The sequence below is a fragment of the Phaenicophaeus curvirostris genome, chromosome 9, assembly GCF_032191515.1.
Source record: "Phaenicophaeus curvirostris isolate KB17595 chromosome 9, BPBGC_Pcur_1.0, whole genome shotgun sequence".
Taxonomy (NCBI): Eukaryota; Metazoa; Chordata; class Aves; order Cuculiformes; family Cuculidae; genus Phaenicophaeus; species Phaenicophaeus curvirostris.
This window is the reverse complement of record NC_091400.1, coordinates 33,207,720-33,230,650: the sequence shown is the minus strand read 5'-3', so window position 1 is coordinate 33,230,650 and position 22,931 is coordinate 33,207,720. Positions and strand designations below refer to the sequence as shown.

Genomic DNA, 22,931 nt, shown 5'->3' with positions numbered 1-22,931 from the left:
CGAGGACCAGCCAGATGTTAATCCATAGCTTATACCTGGCTTGTGTGGATTTTGCTATCCTGGCCAACGAAGGGACCTGGTCAGCAAAGCTTTAAAATAAGGATATAAATAGGGTAATCACCAAGTCAGAGCTCAGGAGGAGTCTGCAGGGGCTGGAGCTGACAGCACCAAAGCTGGTGACCTTTATGTCCCTCCAGGCAACTTCTCCTTTGGAAGGACGAGGAGATGAACTCTCTTCAAAGCCTGCTTTTGGGCTATTGTATGAAATACAATGCTGGGGAAATCAAGCTCTCCTCTTTCAGAGTGGCTGCATAATCAGGGGTGACCAGAGTGGATTTGCATGTTAAGAGGAGTGGCTAGGGGCACTTAAAAAGAAGAAGGAACATATTTATCAAGTTCAATTTTATCCTTATGAATACTATTATCCCTGGGGACAATATACCCCAGATCTCATGGGTGCACTCCTACATCTACTCTTTTGCTGCATCTCCCTTCCTACCCCGATTAATGGTTCACTTGTAATGTGCTCTGTCCTGACACTGATACCCTGGTTGGCACCAGGGGAAGCATTTGAGAGGGTGGTTGTTGGAGCACGTGGACTGTGGTGGTTGAAGCAGTGCCCTGGCAGCAGCAATAGGAGGGCTCTGGGATGCTTTGGGTTACCTACCTCCTCCAAGCCATCATCATGCCATCTGGTGATGGCTTGGGAGAGGCAGGTAGCCCAAGGAGGGATGGGGAGATGCTCTAGTCCTGTCAGAGAAGGTGTCTTTCACAGAATCTCTAGGTTCGAAAAGACCTCCAGGGTCATCGAGTCCAACCATTCCTATCAAACACTAAACCATGTCCCTGAGCTACTCACCCACCCGTCGTTTAAATACCTTTGGACCACTCAGAAAGCAAACGCCAACCAGAGCTCCCCACAAAAGGCTTCTCCACCCCAACATGACTCCTGAGCTGACTGAGTCCTGGTTCCTCAGCTCTCTGAATGCACAAGCCAGGATTAACGTGCTGTGTGCACGACACAAAGTCAAGGGCTTATGTGACAGCAGGGCACATCTGGGTTAAGCAGGACAAAAAATGAGCAGTTGTAAGGCAAAGGGTAGCAAACTGCAGGGACAAATGGGCTGGGGAGGTTGTGGTGTTTCCATCACTGGGAGGCTTTAAGTGTGGGAGTGATTTAGGTGTAGCACGAGGGCAGGTTTCTCTTTTGAGGGCCCTTCTATCTATATCTTTTATGCTTTTATGATTGCTGATCACGAAAAAACTTGAAGGTGCTTTAAAAAATAATCCCCAGGTCATGCCCTGTGAGGCTTTCTTTAGCAGCTTGATTTAGAGGGGAGAAAAAAAAAGAAAGCAAATGAAAAATCTAGGTGGGAACTGCAACCTCTCACACTTCGGTAGAAGTGACACTGAAGTACAGAAAGTGGAGTTTTGCTTGAGCCTGAGGCCACCGTAGATGTCAGAGCATCCCTGCAATGCCATGTGGCTGGATGGAGGGAGGTGTGAGAGATGTGTGCGTATGAGGGTGTGAGAACACACCGTGTGTGCTCAGCACTGCATTTGGGATCCTAAATGTGAGTTGAGGGGTGTGCCCTGGGTTTCCTGATCTGCCTGACCAAGACTACTGCTTTGGAAGCAAGTTTCGGCTCATCTGAGCCTTGCTGGGGCAATTCAGATAGGTTTTTTTTTTTTTTTTCTGGTGTCATCACCAAGTATTAAACTGGTTAAATTGGATCTCCATGCTTTCTCACATTTTCTGATGGACATGGTGGTGTTGGACAGCCTTGCTGTGATTCACTGCAAGCTTTGTGGTTCCCAAAAAACCCAAAAATGGCTCAGTCTGTTGTTCAGCTTTGACCAAGGGTTTACAGGAGGAGCTCCACTTGGAAGCAGTGCCCCATCTTCTAAGCTCTGCCTCTCCTCAAGTCTCCTTTCCACCTTCTCAGCTCTTCATGATACTTCTCTGCGAGATGAGGAGGAATAATTTAATATGAATGAAGATAACAATAGAACACAGAGGCTTGGGAAATGGTTTGTAGAAATAATCCGTATTATCCCAACTGGCCATAACCAGCCACTGTCACATCACTTCTGACCTTTGCTGTCTCTCTTTCAAGTTTTAGCTCTTCATTAACCCTTAATGTGGCTGCGAGCATGTAACATACATGTGGACTTGCCCAAGCAGTCGTGATCTGTGCCTACCTGCAGCCTGGGTCCCCAGCAAAGCCTTTTTGCTTGCGGTCTGTGCTCCTTGCCTCTAAAGAGACAAGAATATGCATTTAAGATTTGCATAGGAACATGCAGCTGTTCTACCAAAAATGGATAATTGTTCTCCCTGCTGTGAAGTTAAACAATAAGAAGTGCCAAACTGCATTTGCCATTGCTGATTTTGTGCACTCAGCTGCATGTTTTATGCATGTAGATTAGTTCCAGATTTATAACGATTTAACTGTTAATGCTTGTGTTAATTGGGCCAGGTTCTAGTTGCTGTGGAAACTATAACTTTGAATTTTATGTAAAGTTCCGTGTTGCATTTAATGCATACTTTTTTGGAAGGTATCTTATATTTAATGCCTTGTGGTGAAAACGGGGAGGGAATCAGTGATGAAAATAAAACTGCCTTTGGGCAGAAAACAAGTTTCAGCAAAGAGAGTGATTTTTCTGGGAAGTTGTGATGTCTGGGAAAATAAGGGTTTGTGATAGAGTGCCATTTTGACCACAGCTGTATAACTATTATTATAAGTGTGTAACAACTATTATAGCTGCTGCAATACTATAATAAAGAAAACAGCTGTATAACTTATGAATGTCCTGAAGATATAGTACTGAAGTTTTCGGGTCTCTAGATGTTCCTTTAGGTGGGCAAAGGAAATTGCTGATGTGTATTTGATGGGAAAACAGGCTGTGCACACTTTTACCGATATATTGTTTCTTTTATTTCCAGAATACACCGGTGGGCACTCCAATTTTCATAGTGAATGCCACAGATCCGGACCAGGGGGCAGGAGGCAGCGTGCTTTACTCCTTCCAGCCTCCTTCCAATTTCTTTGCTATCGACAGTGGCCGTGGCATCGTGACGGTGATACGGGAGCTGGACTATGAAGTGACTCAAGCATACCAACTCCAGGTCAACGCAACGGTGAGTCTTCTGTTTGCTGCCACAGAGGAGGTGTTTTCTGGAGTGACTGCGATGGGGAAGGAGCTGCTGCTTACTCATTTTATTGCCCTACTCTGACATCTTCTCCAGCACATCCATTCTATGCCCAGTGCATAGAATGGTTTGAGTTGGAAGGGACCTTAAAGATCATCTAATGCCAACCCCCTTGTGGGGACACCTCCCACTAGATCAGGCTGCTAAAGTCCACATCCAACCTGGCCTTAGAGAGGTTTTATAGAAATGTGGCGCCTGGGTAGTTTCAAATCACTGCTTGGAGCTGGCAGAGCATAGCTGCACCTCTCCGGCTGCATCATACGTATGCCAGGGGCTTGTGCATAAAGGTGAGGTGAAGAAAGCTAATAGAGGACATGCACACCAGTAAAGCCTCTGGTCTCATTCCCCGTGCACCTTGGCTCGTTACAGGGAGATTTACCTCTATTAAACTTCCCATGTCTCACTTGGCAAAATCTGAGTTCAGATGTCAAGAGGTAAAATTTTAGTGGACAGAGGAGATGCTGAGCTCCTAAAGTGGTACAGTGAGTACCACTGTACTGGGAGAGGACCCCTGGGCGATGTGTGGCCAGCGTGGCAAATCCACGCACCACCTGAATGGGGAACTTCTTTCCTGCTGTCAAATCTAGCATGTGAATGAGGAAGACTACATGAGCAGGCTCTCTTGTGGTGGCTTCTTTCCCATTTCAGATGCAACAGAGGAAGGTGAAATTCGGCCCTACGATACATCTGACCAACCGTGCATTCGAGGGGAGGGCGAACCCTTCCTGATCCCTCCAGGCAGCTGGCTAGAGCTCTTGAAGCATATGATTAAATTAAGATCATTGTCTTGATGCAGAACCACAAATGTCACGAGGACATGGAGGGCTGCACAGGGCTGCTTTGCTCTTCACGGCCACGGAGACTGGGCATTCCCAGACTGCAAGACTGCAGGCAAACAGCTCAACCTTTCAGTCCAATCCATGCATGTTTGAGGCTGTGAAATTTTCCCCAGGAGCTTATTTTTTCTGAAACATAGCTCACATAATTTCAATACTCCACTGATAAGAGGCCCTCGCCATTTTTTTTGTTTCCTCATTGGTTTCTGTCCCCTACGCACTCTGCCAGGATCTGCTATTGAGCTGTCTAGCAGGTTGGAAAATGTGGGAACCAACACAAGCCCAAATGGAAACATGCATTTCTTTCATGTGTCCAGTTCTGGTTTCCTCAAGGACACAGGGAGGCCACCTTAGTCCATCCAGCTCCACCTAGCTCCATAACCCAGGTTCAGTTACTAGCAAAGATAAACTGGGGGCATATCTGCTGCTTGCAGCCTGATATGCTCCTGGCTCCTAGTGATTTCCAGCTCAGGGAGTTTGAAGACTTAAAGATTATGTCTCTGAACCAGGCTTGATGGCAGCTGTGGGAATATCTCCTCGTCTCAGTCACAGGGCGCTGGCAATTTCTAACAGAAAGACAGTGAGAAACCCCAGGGTGAAGCTCATCCTGGGAAGGAGGATGAGAGTTGCACCAGTGCAGTAGGAGCTAGAAGAGCACGTGCAGTCTGATGCAGAGTTTGCTTGGTCCGGAGTGGGAGCCGGGGTGATGGTGAATTCAGTGTGGCTACAAGGAAGAGCTGTGGAGCCTTGGTTCAAGGCAGGAGCTGTTTTATTTTAGGGATGTAGGCAGCCAGAGTAGAAAGAGTCTGGAAGGGGCAGTGGGAGAGGTTGTAGGTGAGGAAATTTGAGAAGTGTTTTCTTTTTCACTGCTATCTGTAATACTTTAACCAAATTTTAAGAAGTGGAGGGGAGAAAATATTATCTGAAGAAACGAAAGACTTCAACCTGATAATGCTAACAGCAGAAATAACGCCATAAATGCTGAGGCCTATGGGTTAAGAGGGTAATATACAAGCTGTGTTGTTGAATACGGTTTAAATTAACATTAATCTTCTGGCAATCAGTCCTTGCTGCTGTTCAGAGCCATTTTGCAGAAGCGTGCAGTAACCTCTAATGGTCGCCTTTCACCAAAATGCTTGATTAGGGGGTAAGGAGAGACTTATTTCCTTCCCTTCATGTGTTATCTGCTTTGCACCTGCCCATTTAGCAAAGAGCTATGGGCATTGGGATCACTTTTGAGTATCCATAGGATGAGGTTCCAGCAAGAGAACAGGTGGCAGCAGGGCACCGCCAGGACAAACTTGCAGCAGCTCATGCTGCTGTTGTGTTTGACTGCTGGAGAAAGGTCTTGCTCTGGGAAAGCGCTTGTGGCTCCATCCTGATGAGTTGTGATGGGGTGTAAGGGAGATGATGGTCTTCTTCAGAGCATTGAAGTGTTCAAGGGCCACCACTGCTCACCCTCAGATTGCTGAGTGCTTGTTGTCTCCTGTTTTGCAGAGCAGCGAGGATGGCTCCCCACATCCCTGCAGCTGTGGAGGCACCTTGGCTTGCCTAGAAAGGCTGCTCCTGGTTATCCTGATCCTGCCAGTCCGCACACAAGGCAGGAGGGAGAGCTTTGCATTTTATAAGAGCCAAAACCATTAGCTCAGTTAAAAGGAGGTTGCTACTGTGAGGGCAAATCCCTGCAGTTCAGGTTTCCACTTTGCCTTCTGTGCAAAAGCTGAGGCATCCTACAAAACCAGGAGCAGTGCTTGGTATATGTAGCTTCAGCCAACACTCAGAGCAGTGAATACAGGAAAGAATAAATCTACAGTTGCAGGGTTACAAAGAGACGTGGAAAAGCAAGAGAGCTGGTGGGCTTTGTTGTGTTCCAGCTGACAGAACCCAAGCTGTGTGGAGGCATCAGCGCTGGGGGGTATGAGATGCCATACTGTGATGTGCTGGTACGAAAGTCTTCTGGCAACCACACCTGGGTCTCATGGTGCAGAGGGGCCCTAGGCTGTATCTGCATTAGGAGAGAATTTATATTTTGAAGCGTAAGTTGATGAGAGTTGCTTCTTTTCCACTCCAAATGTGATGAAAACTAAATTGTTGCTTGCTTTATTTTAAAGGCTAATGCTGGAATGAAATGTGTATTGTATTTCAGCTTAGAGGGAGGTACGGTGGACAATAATTCCAGCAGGTAGCTTGAAAAAAGAGATCATTACCTGCACTATTCAGATATTTTAACCCAACTACAACTGTGAGAAACTTAATACCGTTGAATAATTCTATTTTTTTCTGATAGAAATTCTTTCTCTTCATGCCAACCCTTGCTTTTCAAGGACCAAGATAAAAATAAGCCGCTGTCCACTCTGGCCAACCTGGCAATCACCATCACAGATGTGCAAGACATGGACCCCATCTTCATCAACCTGCCCTACAGCACAAACATCTATGAGAACTCACCTCCGGTAAGGGCTACTGCTTCACTCATGCATGACCACAGTTTTATACCATGGGAGGGTGGAGCAGGGTATGGGACAGAAAGCATGAAGTATCCCTAAACAGCTGGAGGAGAACCTCTTCTTTGCAGACATACTTGTCTGTCCATCCTTCCTTCCTGCCAGCCAGCCAGCCAACCACCCATCTATCCATCCACCCATCTGTCACAGGGTTGCATTGCTCTGCTGTGGTGTTTGTGGTTTGAGTGCAGAGAGGAGCTCTGTTTCCATGCTGAAGTGCAAATACAGGTCTGAGGCAGGGGACGCATCATGGGATTCAAATAGCATTCTAAGAGAGGCGAACCTTTTTCTTTCTTGAACAACCCATTTCAAGCCAGCTCCAAAACATTTTGCCCTTTGTAAAGAAAGGGAGCCTAAGCAAGGAAGTTTAGGAAGCTTAAAACCCAAATAAAATGTTTTCTTAAGCGTTTTTTTCCTAAATTTTAAGAAAACTTTTGTTGTTCTTAGTACAGAGTCATTCCATTTTCTCCCCTCAGCACATATGCACGCCATTTCTAATAGAAAAGTTGAAGAAAAATGTAAACGTTCCTGAAATGAGGCAGTTTTGAAAATGCCAGAATCATCAGCCATTTCAGCACTTCGAGCATTTTCCCCCAGGTTTTGCCAAATTGATCCAATCATTTTAGTTCTCCTGAAACTGGGTTTGTCAGCAAACTTTCTGTTTGTGGAAAACATCTCCCGGTCTTTAAATACAGCAGGGATTTTTTTTTTTTTTCCATGCAGCAGACGGTGGGGAGTGTGGTGGGCAGCCTTGGCTTTGGGAGCTGTTAGCTCTACTCTCAGCAAGAGTGCCTGGGACTGTTCACCCAAGCACCGACTCTTGTCAGCCCCATCCGTCTTCCCAAGGCACAGCTCCGCGTCCTATTGCTTTGTCTAAAGGGCAAATATATTTGCATATGGATGGAAAAACCTTCCGTCCTAAAATCATGATGTGGTAGGCATCCACGCTACACGTGCATCCCATACCATCTCTGAAGCACTAGATCTGGAACACCTGATGGCTTAGTTCGTGCAGTGGTAAAGGGAATTCCAGCTTGCTGCAGTTCATGCCTTTTTATTCACTTTGGAGCAAAGTGCTGGCTCTGATGGTGTGGAGAGTGCTGGATCAATAGGGCTGAGTCCTACTGTCACAAATCCTGTAGTCAGACAGCACATTACCTGTCTGCCAGCCTGAAGATGGCCAAAAAAATGGCTTCGTGAATTCCTTTCATGAAGTGAATGTTGCAATGCTGTTGAGATTAAGGGGTATTTCTGTGGTGGGCAGTATGAGCTACAAGAAGAAAAAATACTACTTGAACTGTTATCTGGGGAGAACAAGCCTTAGATGAAATTATAGAAATAGAAGCCCCACAAGTATCAAAAATGATAGACTGCATCACCTTCTTGGAGTGACTTGGTATCCAGGAAAGGGGATCTCCCTCAAATTAATTAAAATATATATAAGGCTGGAGCTCAGCGATCTCTTTGGGTTGATGCACCGATGTTCATCACAGTTATACCCAGTGTTTATAGCAGGCAAAACAGCAAATAATCACTCTGGAACTTGAAATAGGGAATAAATGAAGGAGTGCTCAGCAAACTGTTAGCGGTTTTCTGATGGGTTTAAAGATTCTGATTTCTCTTGGCCACATGTGGCACCCTGAAGACATTGAGATATCCAGGATGGATAGGTGCCACCAGAGACACAGTGAAGATGGAGAGGAGGGTGCTGGCCTCTTCTCCCAAGTGACAGGGGACAGGACAAGAGGGAATGGCCTCAAGCTCCACCAGGGGAGGTTTAGGCTGGACATTAGGAAAAAATTCTTCACAGAAAGGGTCATTGGGCACTGGAACAGGCTGCCCAGGGAGGGGGTTGAGTCACCTTCCCTGGAGGGGTTTAAGGGACGGGTGGACGAGGTGCTAAGGGGAATGGTTTAGTGTTTGATAGGAATGGTTGGACTCGATGATCCGGTGGGTCTCTTCCAACTTGGTGATTCTATGATTCTATGACAACTGCTGAATGTAGGCGGTCCTTTGAGTAGCATTGCTCTCCAGTTTTGGACTCCAAGTCACATCCTTACTGGGAGAAATCTCTGCTGCCAAAACAAAGACATAGTTTGCTATGGCAAACCTAGGGTTTAACATGTATGTTTTTGTCTCTTCATGGGAAACCTCCTCATTAGCTCTGCCTTACCCCCTGAGAAAGTCAGTCATACATGCGGAATAGAAATTGTTACCCTGCAGAATGAATAGTTTCTTAAAGGGTAGTGGCAGATTTGGGTGACGAGTGTGAGTTTGGCCAGCTTCTGTCCAAAGTCAGGCCCCCCACGCCAAGCTAATGGACTGTAGTGCATTTGTAGGTGACATTTGCCCTGCCATTGCACTCAGCAGGTAAAAATGTGCTCGTGACATCTCACCAGATCTACGGAGCGGAGTCTTGCTGCTGCTCCATGTGCCTGCTCTCCATTTCTTTTGCCTCTCTTTTTATCTGTGGTGCACAGCATGTCTGTGTTCCTCTATCAATGTATCAGGTGAGAATACCTCATCTAAAGTGTATACATTACCTAATAAAATCCTTCTTATTTGGGATTATTGCATCAAATTTTAATTTCCTCACTTGAGTAACAGCATGTCAGCCAGCCCGTCAGTGAAGAGCCGATAGAAGGTGAAAAGAGTGGATAAACTGCAGCAAATTACCACAAACAGATCTCTATCAGCCCTTTGACTGGAATTGACTGGAATTAAGAAGTGAGAAATAGGATTTTTTTTGCCGTGGCAGCTTTCTGAAGCGCTCCCCTCCTCCTCCTCCTCCTGCTGCTGCATTACTGGGCTGTGCTTTGCCTTTCAAGTCCCTAATCCTGTAAGAGAAGAAGAAGAAAAAAAAGGGGTGGAGGGGCATGAGAGGGGAAAGAAGTGCCATTGTAGTTCTTATTTCTCTCAGGCTGGGATCTAGTAGCATAATTTAGTGGTGTTTTGGGCACGTGCTTATTCAGACACTGAGAAGAAAGGTATTTCTTATCGGGCAAAGGAAGAGGACACAGCAGGGAGAGACTTTGCTGTCCCTGGAGGTGTTGTATTTTCTTTCTTGATGCTGTTTATCATCCCAGCATGCTTCAGACGTCTCTCCCAGGGCACCTGAGTGCACCAAAGCTGCCTGTATCTGTGTCAAAGCTTGGCAACGTTGGATTTTTCATCCTCAGAGTCTTTTTGGGTGTCCATCCTCAGGGTGTCTGTAGACTAGATAGCATGGTTGATGTTCTCTAGGCAAGGTAACAAGGGCTGGAAAAGAGGAGCTATTTCCTCTTGCAGAGATGCTGATGGTCTGATGAGCCCCTACTTTGGGACAGCTGGTGCGTGGTCCAAGCAGTATCACGGCTTCACTTTGTGGGTGGAAGAGGAGGAGTCCACTCACCAAGAGACAAGCTGAGGCCTATGAGCTTCATCCCTCAAGGATCCACACAAATGCAAGAGTGGGGGAAAACCCCACTGATGCTTGGTATCAAGACCAGCAGTTGTGTTCACTTGCAATAGCAGGGTACAGATACATGTCAAATATCATCAAAACAGTTTTGATTCTTAAGCACCATCTCCCTCCTCTCCAAAAACTCCTTGGGCTAAAGAAATAATGTAGGATCAGTGCTATTTTTTGCCCTAGAGTCTCAATATCTCCAAGTTAATTCTTTCTTACAATATTTCCAGCCCATCAGTGTGAACACTTTATTAAAAGCTCAGGGTTTTATTAAAAAAGGATTGATTTACCCCTGCCCCTCTTCAAAAAAACTTCAGATTTTGTTTGGATAATGTGCCATTCTTTATTTTCTTTGACTTTTTTTTAAGCATAGGCTTTTCCAGATTATTACTTTTCTAAACCGTCTTCCTTCTTCCCTAGAGGAAGAGGGTTTTTCTGTTCTGGTGCTTTGGTCTATACCCACCAGCCAAGTCCTTTCCTCACAGCCACTGCTGCCTGCGATAGGAAGACAAGTTGTTACTTGCGTTAAGAAATGTCAGGAGTATTTGGGAGTTTCTAGGAGCCACAGGTTCACACCACATAATCCCAGGATGATACCCTGGCACAGCTTTTGGTGCTGAAATTGTGCTTAGGGTTTTCATGGGTAAGAGGGTTGCTACAGATGGTAGGATGATCCCCTCCAATTTAGGATGTACAGCCGGCTACCTATGGGAGTCAGAGCGCGGCATCTCCTGCCCTTGCTGTGCCAAGACCTTAATGGTCAAAGCAATAGCGTTGTGGTCCAGTAGGATTTTGGAAGAGAAATTAGAAATTGTTGAGATGTGGTTGGTGAGATCAATCTTTCCCATTCTGGGATGGCTATGATCAAGGATTTGGTTTGGGTGCTTTGCCATTTCTAGTCTCTCCTCTCTAGTTAGTAATTTCTGCTGGTATGGTGGGCAAGGTGCTTCATGAGCACACACGTATGAAGAGGTGAGTGTAGCCTGTGTGTTGTGTCATCTTTTGCAGCACGTCACCTCCCCATCTCACTCGGACGCTTCCTGAGTGGGAATACTCCTTCCTGGTGAATCTGCTGAATGATTGTGTTCTGTTGGTACCTGCGTCAGTTATTACTACTCACTACAAAACAAGAAATTGCCACCAGCAATGGATAAACATTATGCCTATCCTGTGGCACTTGTTCAGCCCAGAAGGATCAAGACTGGTCCTAAACACTATGTGGATGCTCAGGGAGGGTTCATCCATTCCTGTGAGTTTGGGATCTGCCACTCCTGTGGATATTGGAAGGTTCTTGTGAAAGAGCTGGTAGGAAGAATAGAAACCAGGTGGGATGCAAAGAGGTACCAGGGTCCCTGCCACTGCTCTAGTTCCAGGAGGTGGCACCCATGAATGGTAGGGTGCTTAGCTTCTCTCTGGCATGTGTTTCTCAGTTACTGTTGAGGTGTGTCTCGTCCCCACGAAGGGCTGGCAAAGGGGCTCATGGAGAAGGAGACACCTAGGGTTGCAAGGAGAACAGGGGGAGTCCCAGTCTCAAAAACAAGAAGAGTGGAAGCTATCATCATGGACTTGCCAAGGACCAGGTGAACCTTAATGCACTCTCTAGCAGCCCTTATCTTGGATCAGATGTTTGGATATTCTTTTTTCCTATGAACATCTCTGTGGCAAGTGCTGCTGTGATATATGAATGTGATTCCCCCTCCTCCCCTCCCAAACTTTCCCTGCTGCAATATCTGTGCTCATCCTTTTATCTCTCCCAACAGCCTTTCTCCTTGGCTCCTACAGGAGGGACCTTTCCCATAGATAAGGCAGCCCCGATGTCTACGGGCCAATTGCTGTTCCTCGGCCATTGTGGGAGCCCTGCCTTCTCCCGCAGCTACCTTCCCTTTGGAATGTGCTGCACGGCAGGCGACACTTATCATTCTGCACTGCTCCCTTGCTTTTTGACAGGCAATGAGCGAGCTGTCAGATGGGCCAAGTGCCTTCACCCACCGTCCCTGCCACAGAGGAGCTCTCGTCTTGCCAGGGAGTGGAGAGGGCTCATGCCTGCCCTGTGGGGCTGGCAGATTAAAGCAGAGTATGCTGGGGGAGCGCGTGCTGGATTGCATGTCTCCCTTTTTATTTTTTGTCTCCACTTTGCCCTGCCTTCTTTTCTGCATCCCTTGTTCTGCTTTCCCACCTTCTCTCCCACTTTTCTTGTGCTTTTTATCTATCCTTGCTCCCTTGGAAAGCACAGTTATTGTCAGTGATTTAGAGGCTCTCCGGCAGCTGTTGAGCCTGACCAGCCGAGTGCCGCTCAAAGGCCAGTGACCTGGGATTTATGTCTAATGTTCTCAGTTAATAACTTGGATTTACTTAAGGAGTCTATGAAATGCCCTCAGAGATCTGGGAAGGGGCAAGTCTGCCCGTCCCTGGGAGCCTTCTTTACGGCCACCAACAGCAAAGCATCTCCATCAAGCCTGCAGGGGCACAGCTCTGAAAGCTGGGGAGGTGGCAAATCCCTGCTTTCCATCAGTGATGTTTCTGCAGCAGCATTCCCTTTGGCCTTTCACTGATGGATTGCAGGGAAAACTCAATGATGCTGTCCCACTATGCTCCCTCGTTAGATATGCAAACACTTCTATTGACATTTCCTTTGAGGGCAAAAAAAAAGAGAATTGCTTCTTTTCCCACTGTTAATAAACCAATGAAAACAGGAACAGCTGAGTTGTAAATTTTTTCACACTACGTTAATTATGTGTGTGTGTGTGTTTGTATTCGTATGGGCTCACTGCAGTGCGGTGGGGGAAGTAGAGCTTATGGAGTTGACATAAGAGCATAATGCTTCTATTTAGAGAAATAAACAAGAATCTGGGGTCACTCTAACATTCTTTATTGGTTTTGGGGGCCTCTTGGCCTTGTGGACCTTTCTGCTGGTCTGTAAGAAACAGGTCTGTCCTGCAGGATGGAGGATGAGGTGAGTGAACTGGTAGTTGCAGAACCTCCTGCCTTGGGCAATCCCCTGTTCTTAGCATCTGTCTGACCTTCCTCCTCCTTAAAGGTTTTGATTAAAATCTCAGCAGCTCCCACGATTCCTTATGCAGTTGGTCGCTGATGGCCAGCATGAGCATTCCTCATTGCCTGGCGTGCCTAGTTTGAAGAATGCAGGGGGAGAATAGGACCAGTTGAAACTGGGAAGCCGGCAGTAGATAAAACTGGTGAAGTAACCAGTGTTGAAGGTCATGGTGGGAGGGAATTGTTGCCTTTGGTTCCTGAGTGACCAGAGAGTAAAAATCTCTGTGGTGGAGGAGGAGCGTATGCTTTTGCCTGTGAGCCAGAGCTTGTGCAGCGGTGATGCTGTGAGGAGGCATGTCCTGGCTTCACCAATGCTGCACCTTCAGTTCATCCTTCCTCTTCTTCCTCGAGCACCGATAGCTGTGCTCGCCTCACTGATATTGCTTCAAACACGCCTTTTCTGGGCAGGGGATGACAAGCACAGGGAATGAATTTGGTGACCCTCTGCCCAGTCCCTATGGGTGCTTGTTCTGGTACAAACCTACTGCATGATCAAGCTCAGCCTGCTTGGTGGTTCGGTTGGAGGACACGCTGGTCCTGCTTTCAGCATCTCCAGCTACATTCTTGGGTGGTTTAGCCAAGTTTTCGTCTTGAATGAAAGTGATAAGTGGTGAGCCCAAACTGTGCTGAGGAGCAAGATTGGGACTTTTTCATTTCCCTTGTTCTTGTTCAGGTTTTCCTAAGCACATGGCCCGTGATAAGAGGTGCAACGCTCTTGACAGTGCTCTGGGGTGGCTGTAATGTCTGTCTCCTCTCCTTCCCCAGGGTACCACTGTGCGGATGATAACAGCAATTGACCAGGACAAGGGCCGTCCCCGGGGCATCGGCTACACCATTGTCTCAGGTGAGTCACCAGGGTCATGGTGAGCAGCCCAGTGGGGCTGGAGGTGCTAATCCTGCAATAAGTCTGTACGTCCCATGCCTGGGAAATAACATTTGGCTAATTTCTCCTCAACTGTACTGCTTGCTCTTTCATTCAGCATCGCTAATTACTGTAGCATACTGCTATGACTGAAAGCATTTACTCCTCTGAAAGGCTTTTTCTTTGCCTGTGGTGTTATCAGAGCATGTTGTTTGTGGCCTCTCCCTTTCCTTGAGCAGCAGATGTTATTTCTAAGAAATTTGACAATATCTCATAGCAAAACCTTTCAGTCCTAATGGTGAACTGCAAACAGCTCCATGTCACATAATGCCGTGGAGGAGACCCGTAAAGAGCTCAGAATAAACTCTTGTTGGTGGTACATTATTGTTTAGGGAGAGAATGGGACTGATTAGAGGCTGTATGGTTCCTGGCGGTTTCCACCGCGTTTCCCGAAAGCCTCTGTGCTATGAGCTGGCTTCCCAAGGGATTGTCAGCGCTTTGCAAGCTGGGAGGCAGGGGCCTGGACCCACGAGGGTGCAGTGTTAAAGAATGAGGCTTAATTAGAGTGGTAGAAGTGTTCTGCCTTCTCACAGCCACGTGGATTGATCCTGCCTTCGCAGACTGTCTCTGAAGCCCAAGGAACCTTTCCCACTGTGTGCAGGTGCTGTACTGAAACTGCTGTCACAGGGCATTCCTTTGGGACCATAGCCAGGGGACCTCCCTTTGGTCTACCAGGTTGGTTTGACTGGCTGTTAGGAAAAAAGTGACTGTTTCAGGTAACAAGAGAATTAATTTTCGAAGAAGGGTCCGTCTGAGACATTTGGTGCTTGAACCCTACTTGCCATTTTGTTGTATTTGGGGAAGCCCTCCTTGCACCCCTACAAGCCCACATCTCTTTAGTCAACCTCGTCTGATGGCAGAAGAGCCAAGGGCAGTCTGGGCAGGCGTTTCCAGATAAAGCATAGCTGCTGTTTGGAGGGGCTAGGGTTTGGATGTGGACCTGTCTCATTTAAGATGCCTTGAAGTCAGTGAGCCTCTGCAATATCCTAGACAGAATTTGGTGCTTACTGGGTTGTACTTGGACACTGCTTTTGTGGGGCTGTTTCTTGGGGCTGGACAGACTGCTTGGGTTAACGCTAGGAGTGAGGCACCAGCTTGCGGGTTCTGGGTTGTAACTGTATTTCTGCTGTTGCTTTTGTGGGGCAAGAAATAGCAACAGTACCTCCTTTCCTCACTGTGCCACATGCTTTGGGTGCTGGCTGGCAGCTCCTTCGAGCTACAGGTGTGGAAATAATTTCCCGGCTTTGGTTCTTTAAAGCCCAACCGTTTCAAATGCTCTTTTAATCAACCTCTAGGGTCAAGGTGATTTCACTCAGACTTTCAAGTCCATTGATCCTGACTGCAAGTATCCAGGTCAGTCTGCCTTTGAAGATGCAAGGATTATTTATTTCTTTAATTCCTCCTGCAATTTATTCTGATGTTCCCCCAGCACGAATTAAATGAGAGATTCCCCCAGATCACATGCATTCATCTGGGCAAAGTGCAGCAGGGACTTTCTTTTGACTGATACAGGGTCTTTTTCACTGGAGGCTGGACTGAAACATCAGACTAATTTTGCAGCTGCCACTGAACTACTCTGATGATGTAAAAGCCTTCAGCTTATAGAAACTTCATCTAGTTCAAAGCCTGAAGATGGTAAGCAGCTGGGAAATCACCCTTATCCTATTTGTACACCCTACTTTGGGCATCTGCTGATGGCCATGACCTGGTATGCTGTAGATATCTTTTTCTGACCTGGTATGCTGTAGATATCTAGTTTTCCCTATCAGAACTGACATAATACAAACAGCTCTGGCTTTCCAAGGGGCTGTATTTGATGGTTCTAACTTACAGAAGCAACCATACAATCTATAGAGGGTTAATTTGCTAAATGCGCCCAGCCACTCATGGTCACATCAGTCTTTCTAGTCATTGGGCAGTCATGGCTGCTCTACTAAATCAAAGGAAAAAAAAATTGGAACCCAGATCTTTACCTGGAATGTTCGTGTATGCTCTTATTTTCATGTCTTTCTCCGGTTTTCCTGCAAAATAGCTTCAACATCCCTTTGCGATGATCCCCAGCTCAGTGCCAGGGCAGCCATCAGCCTGGCCATGTCAGCAGGGTAGAGGGGTGGTGGAAAGGAGCCAGAGAGGCTCCTCAAGCCTGGTGACAGTGGGATGTGGAGTGACAGGCTGGCAGATCAGTGCTAACAGCCTCACATCTACTTACATATGCCAACAGCTTAATCCCTGCCCCGAGTCCCACTTGACAGGGGGCAGCTCTCATATCGGAACACATCAAAGAGTGATTAAACTGTTTTGCATTTTTTTTTTTTTTGCCTAAACATATGAATTGCAGAGTGGGTTTGGAACTGGCCAGGAGTCTTCCTTCTGTTGGTGCCAGTGTCTTGCAGAGCGGTGATGCTGGAAAGGATCAGCCCATGGATGGACTCAGGGACAACTGCAGTCACCTGCTATCACCTCCTGCCTCGTCCCCATCCTCACCCTGCCTTTGGCTTAAGGCAGAGGTTTCCAAAATAGCTGAAGCTAGGCTTTAGGGTGTATTGCTTCCACTTTCCATTGAGATTGTTGCTGTAGTTTACCAGCATCATTCAGCTGCTGGATTTTGGCTGAGGGCAAATTTTAAAGAAAACTTTGTCATGGGGAAAACAATTTTTTTTTTTCTGAGGGTAATAAGAGTGTGAGTACCTCCCCTGCTCTGCTCAGGGTATTCTCTTATACTTGCTGTGATTTTTTTCTTGCTTTTGAAAGAACATGTTGCCTCCTGAAGTCTAACAGTCTGGACATGGGAACCAGCCACCAACGCACCTCCAAAATCCTGCTCACCTAAAGGAAGCAGGTTTTTTGTTGGCAGGCAGGTAAAGCCTAATTAACTTGTCGTTATCCTCAATCACGATGGTAGAGGTCAGCAAGCAGATTTTGTGCCTGAGCTGGTAAATTTTTATGGCAATTTTGAAAAAAAATGGTCTAACATATGGGAATGGGGGAGCAAATTAAATTAGAAGCCAACCATAAGTGAAAGTGAAAATGGCTGGTGGAGGTAGTAATTATACTTGGCTCTTCAGTTCGCTTGCACAAGGGAAGGTGGCAGTGATGCTGTTCCCATTGCACAGCAGGGATGAATGATGCCTCTCCTCAGTTTTCCCAGGTCGTCAGGCACAGGGCTAGCATGTGGTTTGTCTGATTTTACCAGCTGGGGTTGAATATATAGCAGCAAGAATGCAGAAAAGCGACCTAGCCATTTATCATTCCTTCATTATTAATATCTAAAGCATTGGTGTGATTTGGAGGTGGGGTAGAAAAATTAATTTGGAATTGCTAGTGTCCTATTCAACTCCAGCCCTCAGGTATCTGTGTCTCAGGATATACTGCAGCAGCTCTTATTTATAAAGCTATCTCCTGCACAAGGTCCTCCCATGACAGGAAAACAATAAAACTAAAAGATTAACCATAACCACATAAAATAAGACTTAAGATCTAACTTTATGTCACTAGCTTACAAAGCTGTTAAACCTGAACTGACTGAGGAGCACTGATCTAGCAGTGTAATGGCTTTGCTGAGTTGTCCTACCCGGGGCAGACGAGCCTACCTGCACTAGGAATCATTTCCATATCTTACAGGGAAAAGCTGTTCATTTGGTTCTCCCCCTTCCTTCGAATCTCAACGTTTAAAACCCCATAAAACCATGTACTTTTTTGCCCCTTGCTTTGCGAGGAGTGGGGTCACCACCATGGAAAATGCCACCCGAAAAACCAAACCAAATAAAGACCTCACCATTCAAGCCCCTTGTGCCAACAGGCTGGTCAGTGCTGAGGCTTCCATCGCTCCAACGGGGATTTCTGCTGCTTTTCCCAGGTGAAAAGGAGGGCACAGCCAGCCCACGACCGGTGCCCTGTGAAAGCCTGCCCTCCCTCCCCAGTCCCCAGCTGCTTTGACAGGTTGAAGATGCTCAGCTGCTGAGGTCAGGGCTTGGTTTGAAGGACAGATAATTAATCCAGCAAAGTAATCCATGGTTCCTTTTTGGCAGATTTATGGAGATAGCCTCTGTACCGGGGACTCTGCCTCATCATCTTTCATTTCTCAGGCAAAGCGAGTGACTTGTTGTATAACACGACCTGTTCCAGATAAGGCTTTTCATTTAGGGGAACTCTCTGGTCTAACAGAGATTGATTTTCCCAGTGGAAATGGGAGGGCCCCAGATCAGGCCTGCAGACGGCAGCGTGTTTTCACATTTGCTGCTGCTGCACATCTCCTGGGGTGAGGGGAATCCTCTGGCTCTTTAAGAGAAGAATTGTTATCATTATTTAAATAGCAATTTAATTACTTGGTAGGAGGGGACTTTGGCCTGTGAGCTCTTGTTAGGAAAACATATTTTATGATCACAGTCTCAAGCTTTGCTCGTTAGAGGTAAACTTTGAATTTCATTTATTTCCAGGATAATCAAGAGATTTCGTGTCTCCTGGTACAAAGATTTGAAGGTGACTTGTGCCGCTTAACGGGCATCAAATTAAACCAGGGGGAAGGGTCCTGGGGCTCGAATGTCAGTCTCTGCCTTCCTGACACATTTCAGGTGCAGTGATGGATGGGCAATGGGAGATTGCACAGGGACAATCCATACATCCTTCCCTAGGCTCAGGAAGTCCAGGAGAGAGGGGAGGTAGTTGCATGGATTTCAGTCAATTGAGCTGGTGCTTAGGGCTCTTCACAAATCCTTAGATATTTTATTTTTTTCCCAGAGTTGCTCCTTTTAGGAGGTTCTGGCAAAGTGTTCTTTTCCTAAGGCTGGTGCATCCCAAGGGAAGCATGAATTAAAAATCATTATTTGCACAATGTAATAGAAATGTGAGTTACAAAAGCAAGAGGGAAGGGTGTCTGAAAAGAATTGTTCTCCCTCTTTCTTTTGGTTTTCCTGCTAAGGAATAAAATATTGTATATATACATATATATATGTATGTAAAACTCAGTAAGGTAGATCTCCGAACACGTTTTATATAGTCTTAACAGATCTGGAGTCCCTCATTGCCTTCCTTTTGAAAGCGCAGCACAAACCCTCAAGTGGCCAAAGAGGTCTCCCAACCCTTTGCTTTGTAAGGCAAAGCAAACTGTTTCCCTGAATCCCTTAAACCAGACATCAGGGAGCATCCTTGAAAATAAGACCTGCTATTTTTAATATTCCCATTGTCAGTTGGCCTACGTTGCACCAGCTTTTTCCCACATTCAGATCTTCCAGTGAACTACTAGGGTGTTAAAGTCCTCATAAATTACACCTGCTGGGAGGGCCTTCCAGTGTGATTTAAAGGCAGTCATCATAGCAGAACATTTCTGTAGGAGGACACGCTGATGGGTGGAAAAGTGCCTCATGCCAAGTTATTCATCAAAGGCTGTTTTTCCACCCTGCCAATGCAAAGGGAAGAGAAAACACGAAGAAGAGATGGTGGCTGCAGCCACAGCATCTCTTTTCTTTGCTCGCTTGCTCCCCATCTTCTTCCCTGCAGCTAATGATGCTTTGTTTTCACGTTGGCATCTTGCTTTGGCTCCCTGGCAATTCAGAAATCACTGGGAAGAGATATGGTTGGGATAATGGTTTGTGTGGCAGGTGGTCCCCCAGTAAATGGCCTTCAGTAATTAAAACTATACATTCCCCTTTATGTGTAAATATGAAACAAAAGCGTATTTTTTGTTTAATTTCTTGGACTTCCTATTTAACTTCCTGGGATTTAATGTGTATTCAAGATGTTGGCAACCTCTGGAGAGGGATGAATCTGCGCTGTCTCTGTTTATGTTGGGACTAGAAAAAACAAATGGTTCTGAGATAGTTTTTAATGGAGGGTTTTCTGAAAGATGTTGAGCCTGGAGATGCGGGGTTTATGTTAAAAGCTGATTCAAACTTGTTACCGGGCATATTACAGCGTACTCCTCTCGTGTTCTCCTGATGAGTTTGCCTACTGCTGTGGGAAAGGCAAGAGAGGTTATTTGTGGGTCTCTAAATCCAGTGCAGGCACAGTAGCAGTTAAGAAAGCACCAATTTTATGTGCATGAATCCTTTGGCTGCGGGGTAAGAGCATGTTCTGCAACTGCTGCTCTGGGGTGGCAAAGCCTGACAGCCTGGACTGACTCATTCTCTCCAGGAATCCACGCTGCCTTGTGCACCCTGTTCATTAGGACAAAATCCTCTAGAGTTCAGGTGGCTTGACTCACAATCCAGCTGTTGGCTGCTCTCCTGTAGCAGGTTTTAGGGTTAGATTCACGGAAAGAGGAAAGGCTGGGAGGAAAAAAGCCAGACAAGGCTGTGCTGGTGATTTGCCTTCCCTTCAAGCCGTTGAGCCTGTTTTAGAGGACCGAGGGGAATGGTGGTAGTGCTCCAAGATTCAGCATCCTTTCATGTGATGAATTATGCTCAGCAGGAACCTTTAAACTCTGCAAGTTCTGTTCTCCTCTCTCACCCCCAGCCACAGGTCCTGGGGGCTTCAGGAAGGGGATTGCACCTCAGGTGATATTTTATTTTCTGATACTGTACATTTGGTTCTAAAAAGGGGAACTGTGTGAGCATTTAATCCGAGCTTCTTTTGTGTCTCTGCAAGATCGGAAATTCTGCTGGTTGTGCTAGAATGGGCAATTAAATCTTTTGGGGGAAGATACTAAAAATGCCTGTTTGCAAAGCAGGCATGTGTGGAGGAGTGCCGGCAGGCAGCTTTGGGCTTGAATTAGTTGTCCCAGAGAGACTTGCATCTTCTGGGAAGAAGCACAAACCAAAGTCCAGAGCAGGAAGAACGGGCACTGTTTTCTAAAGCAGTGTGTGACAACACAGAGTGCAGAAATAAAGTTCAGGTTATAATAACCCATATTCCTTTGCAAATAACTTGTTCCCTTTGAATTTAAGCATGGAGTGAGGTATTTACCCTGGTGTGCTTCCCTGCATGTCGCACGGGGGCAAAAAACTCAAGGTGATGAGCGGCAAGGTGGTCACGGCAGCTGATGGACTATTTATACGATGATAACTGTGTCTGTTGCTGACTCTATGAACCACATCCAACAGCATCTATTTCAGTGCCGAGGAGTCCTGACGGAGCACATTTCGATTAATAAATTATCCGGCACAAGGTGTGTGATGGGTTCCCCTTTCACATCTCATGAAAGTCATCCACTCTGAGTTCAGCAGCTCAGCAAGCCTGGGGCCTTTCAAAGATGTGGCTCCCTGATACATAGAGCCCTTCATGTGGGAAATTCAGTGGCACTGGGGAATCGGCTGCCTCTGGGCAGCAGGTAGCTCTTCAGTACAAGTGGGCAATAGCTGCATCTCTCTCTCCTATGGGTCTGAATGATGCTCAAAGGCCAGAGGGGTAGGGAGGAAGGAGGAAACATCAATGTCTCTTCTTTTTTTCTTGTTTTTTTTTTTTTTCCCTGGGTTTCAGCCAGTATTTTTAATGGCCTTTTTAAACTCTGAGAGCGTTGGCTGAGGGCAATTAAACATTATGGCCCTCATCTATAAAACCCCTCGTTATCGCAGTGTTTCTCCAAAATGATGCCTATGCCGCCATCCGTTCCTCAATGAGCCTGGAAAAACATTCTGAATGGGACTCTGTGATCCGTCCCATTGCTCCCAACCCAGTGCCGCATTGGCCCCTGCCTTCCCATTCCTCTGCCCAGCTGTGGTAGATGTAGGAGCTTCTGCTCTCCCTGCACCAGCACAGGGATGTAGGGATGGGAAAGATTTCCTTCTCCTTTTCACCTGTGTGATAACCTGAAGCTGGTTTTGTGTGTCCTGACAGGCTTGTTCCCTGCAAGGTAACAGCAGCAAGGCTGACAGAAATGCATTCGTATTGCTACCCACGCGTTCATTCTTTGTTGTTCTTGTTGTTCTCATCTTTCCAATGTCTTTCTGTGTGTTTAAAAACATTGCGCAATTTGATTTTCTTCTACTCCCTTTTGCTGCCTGGCCTTTCCCTTTCTGCCATGTCTCTGATTCCTACTCTGGGTCTCAGAGCAAGCCTCTTAGTCCAGCTCCACAGGGTTGCAGCAGCAGCAGAGAGGCAGAAGTGGAGCCTGTCTTCCCCCAGCGTGTCCCTCTCCAATAGGTGCTACCTCCTAGGCAGCCTCACATTTATTTTCTGCATCCTACTGCGCTTATCTTAAGGCCTTCTTTGCTGATGAAAGATCCATTTATTTCTTAGTTTTGCCTGCTCCATGCAATGGAAAAGGATTGCCTGGGTTTATGTGAATGTGCCACATCCTTGTCTTGATGGGGAAGGAAGTGGTGAATGCGCAAGCACCTGTTCAGCAAAAACCAGAGCATGGTCTTGGGTTCCTTTCTCAAACCAGGGACATGAAGTCCTTGGTCTCCATATAGAAATGCTTTGGAGGTTCAGACCAAACTTCAGGCTAGGAGAAGATGACTCTAGCAGCTGGTAACTCCTGAGCTAAGTGGACAGTTGTTTCGCTGCCTGCCTAGTGCGGAGCAGAAGGTTGTGTGTGCTCATGGGAGAGCATGCAAGGGGGACACAGAGGAGGTGGGGCAGCAGAGGCACCTTTCTGAAAGTAACTTTGCTTCCATGTCAAGTGTAGCCACGATAGTTCCTGTCTGCATCGTTAAAACACTTTGCAGAATGTAAACTTGGAGATGGAAAATCTGTGCTGTTCCACATCCTCGGAAAAAAACAGGATTATCTGGGAATCTCGCCCAGGAATCAGCTGAAATCCCTGCAGAGGTTCTCCAACTGCTCTGTGTTCTCCATCTCATGTCTGTGCGTTGCAGTGTTGCTTCAAAACCAGCGATGAGCAAACCGGGATTTGCTCTGCTGGTGTGTCTGGCAAGCAGCACTGGCCACTAGCCACAGAAGCCGTGGGCTGGAGCGCTGGGGCAACATGCTGAGCACCTGGCTCAGCTCACAGTGTCCACCTGGCTCTGAGGCTGCTGCAGGTACAAACTCCTACAACCAGCGCAGGTCAGAGCAGGACAGA

At 46.6% G+C, this 22,931-nt stretch overlaps 1 protein-coding gene across 1 annotated transcript in view; it reads left to right on the top strand.

The window, feature by feature from the left end:
* Positions 1–22,931, top strand: part of CDH23 (cadherin related 23) — a 219,312-nt gene that overhangs the window by 98,138 nt on the left and 98,243 nt on the right. Inside the window, exons 7-9 of the mRNA XM_069863405.1 lie at positions 2,945–3,139; positions 6,372–6,500; positions 13,816–13,894. Coding sequence (XP_069719506.1) covers positions 2,945–3,139; positions 6,372–6,500; positions 13,816–13,894 — 403 coding nt within the window. The remainder of the gene's footprint in view (positions 1–2,944; positions 3,140–6,371; positions 6,501–13,815; positions 13,895–22,931) is intronic.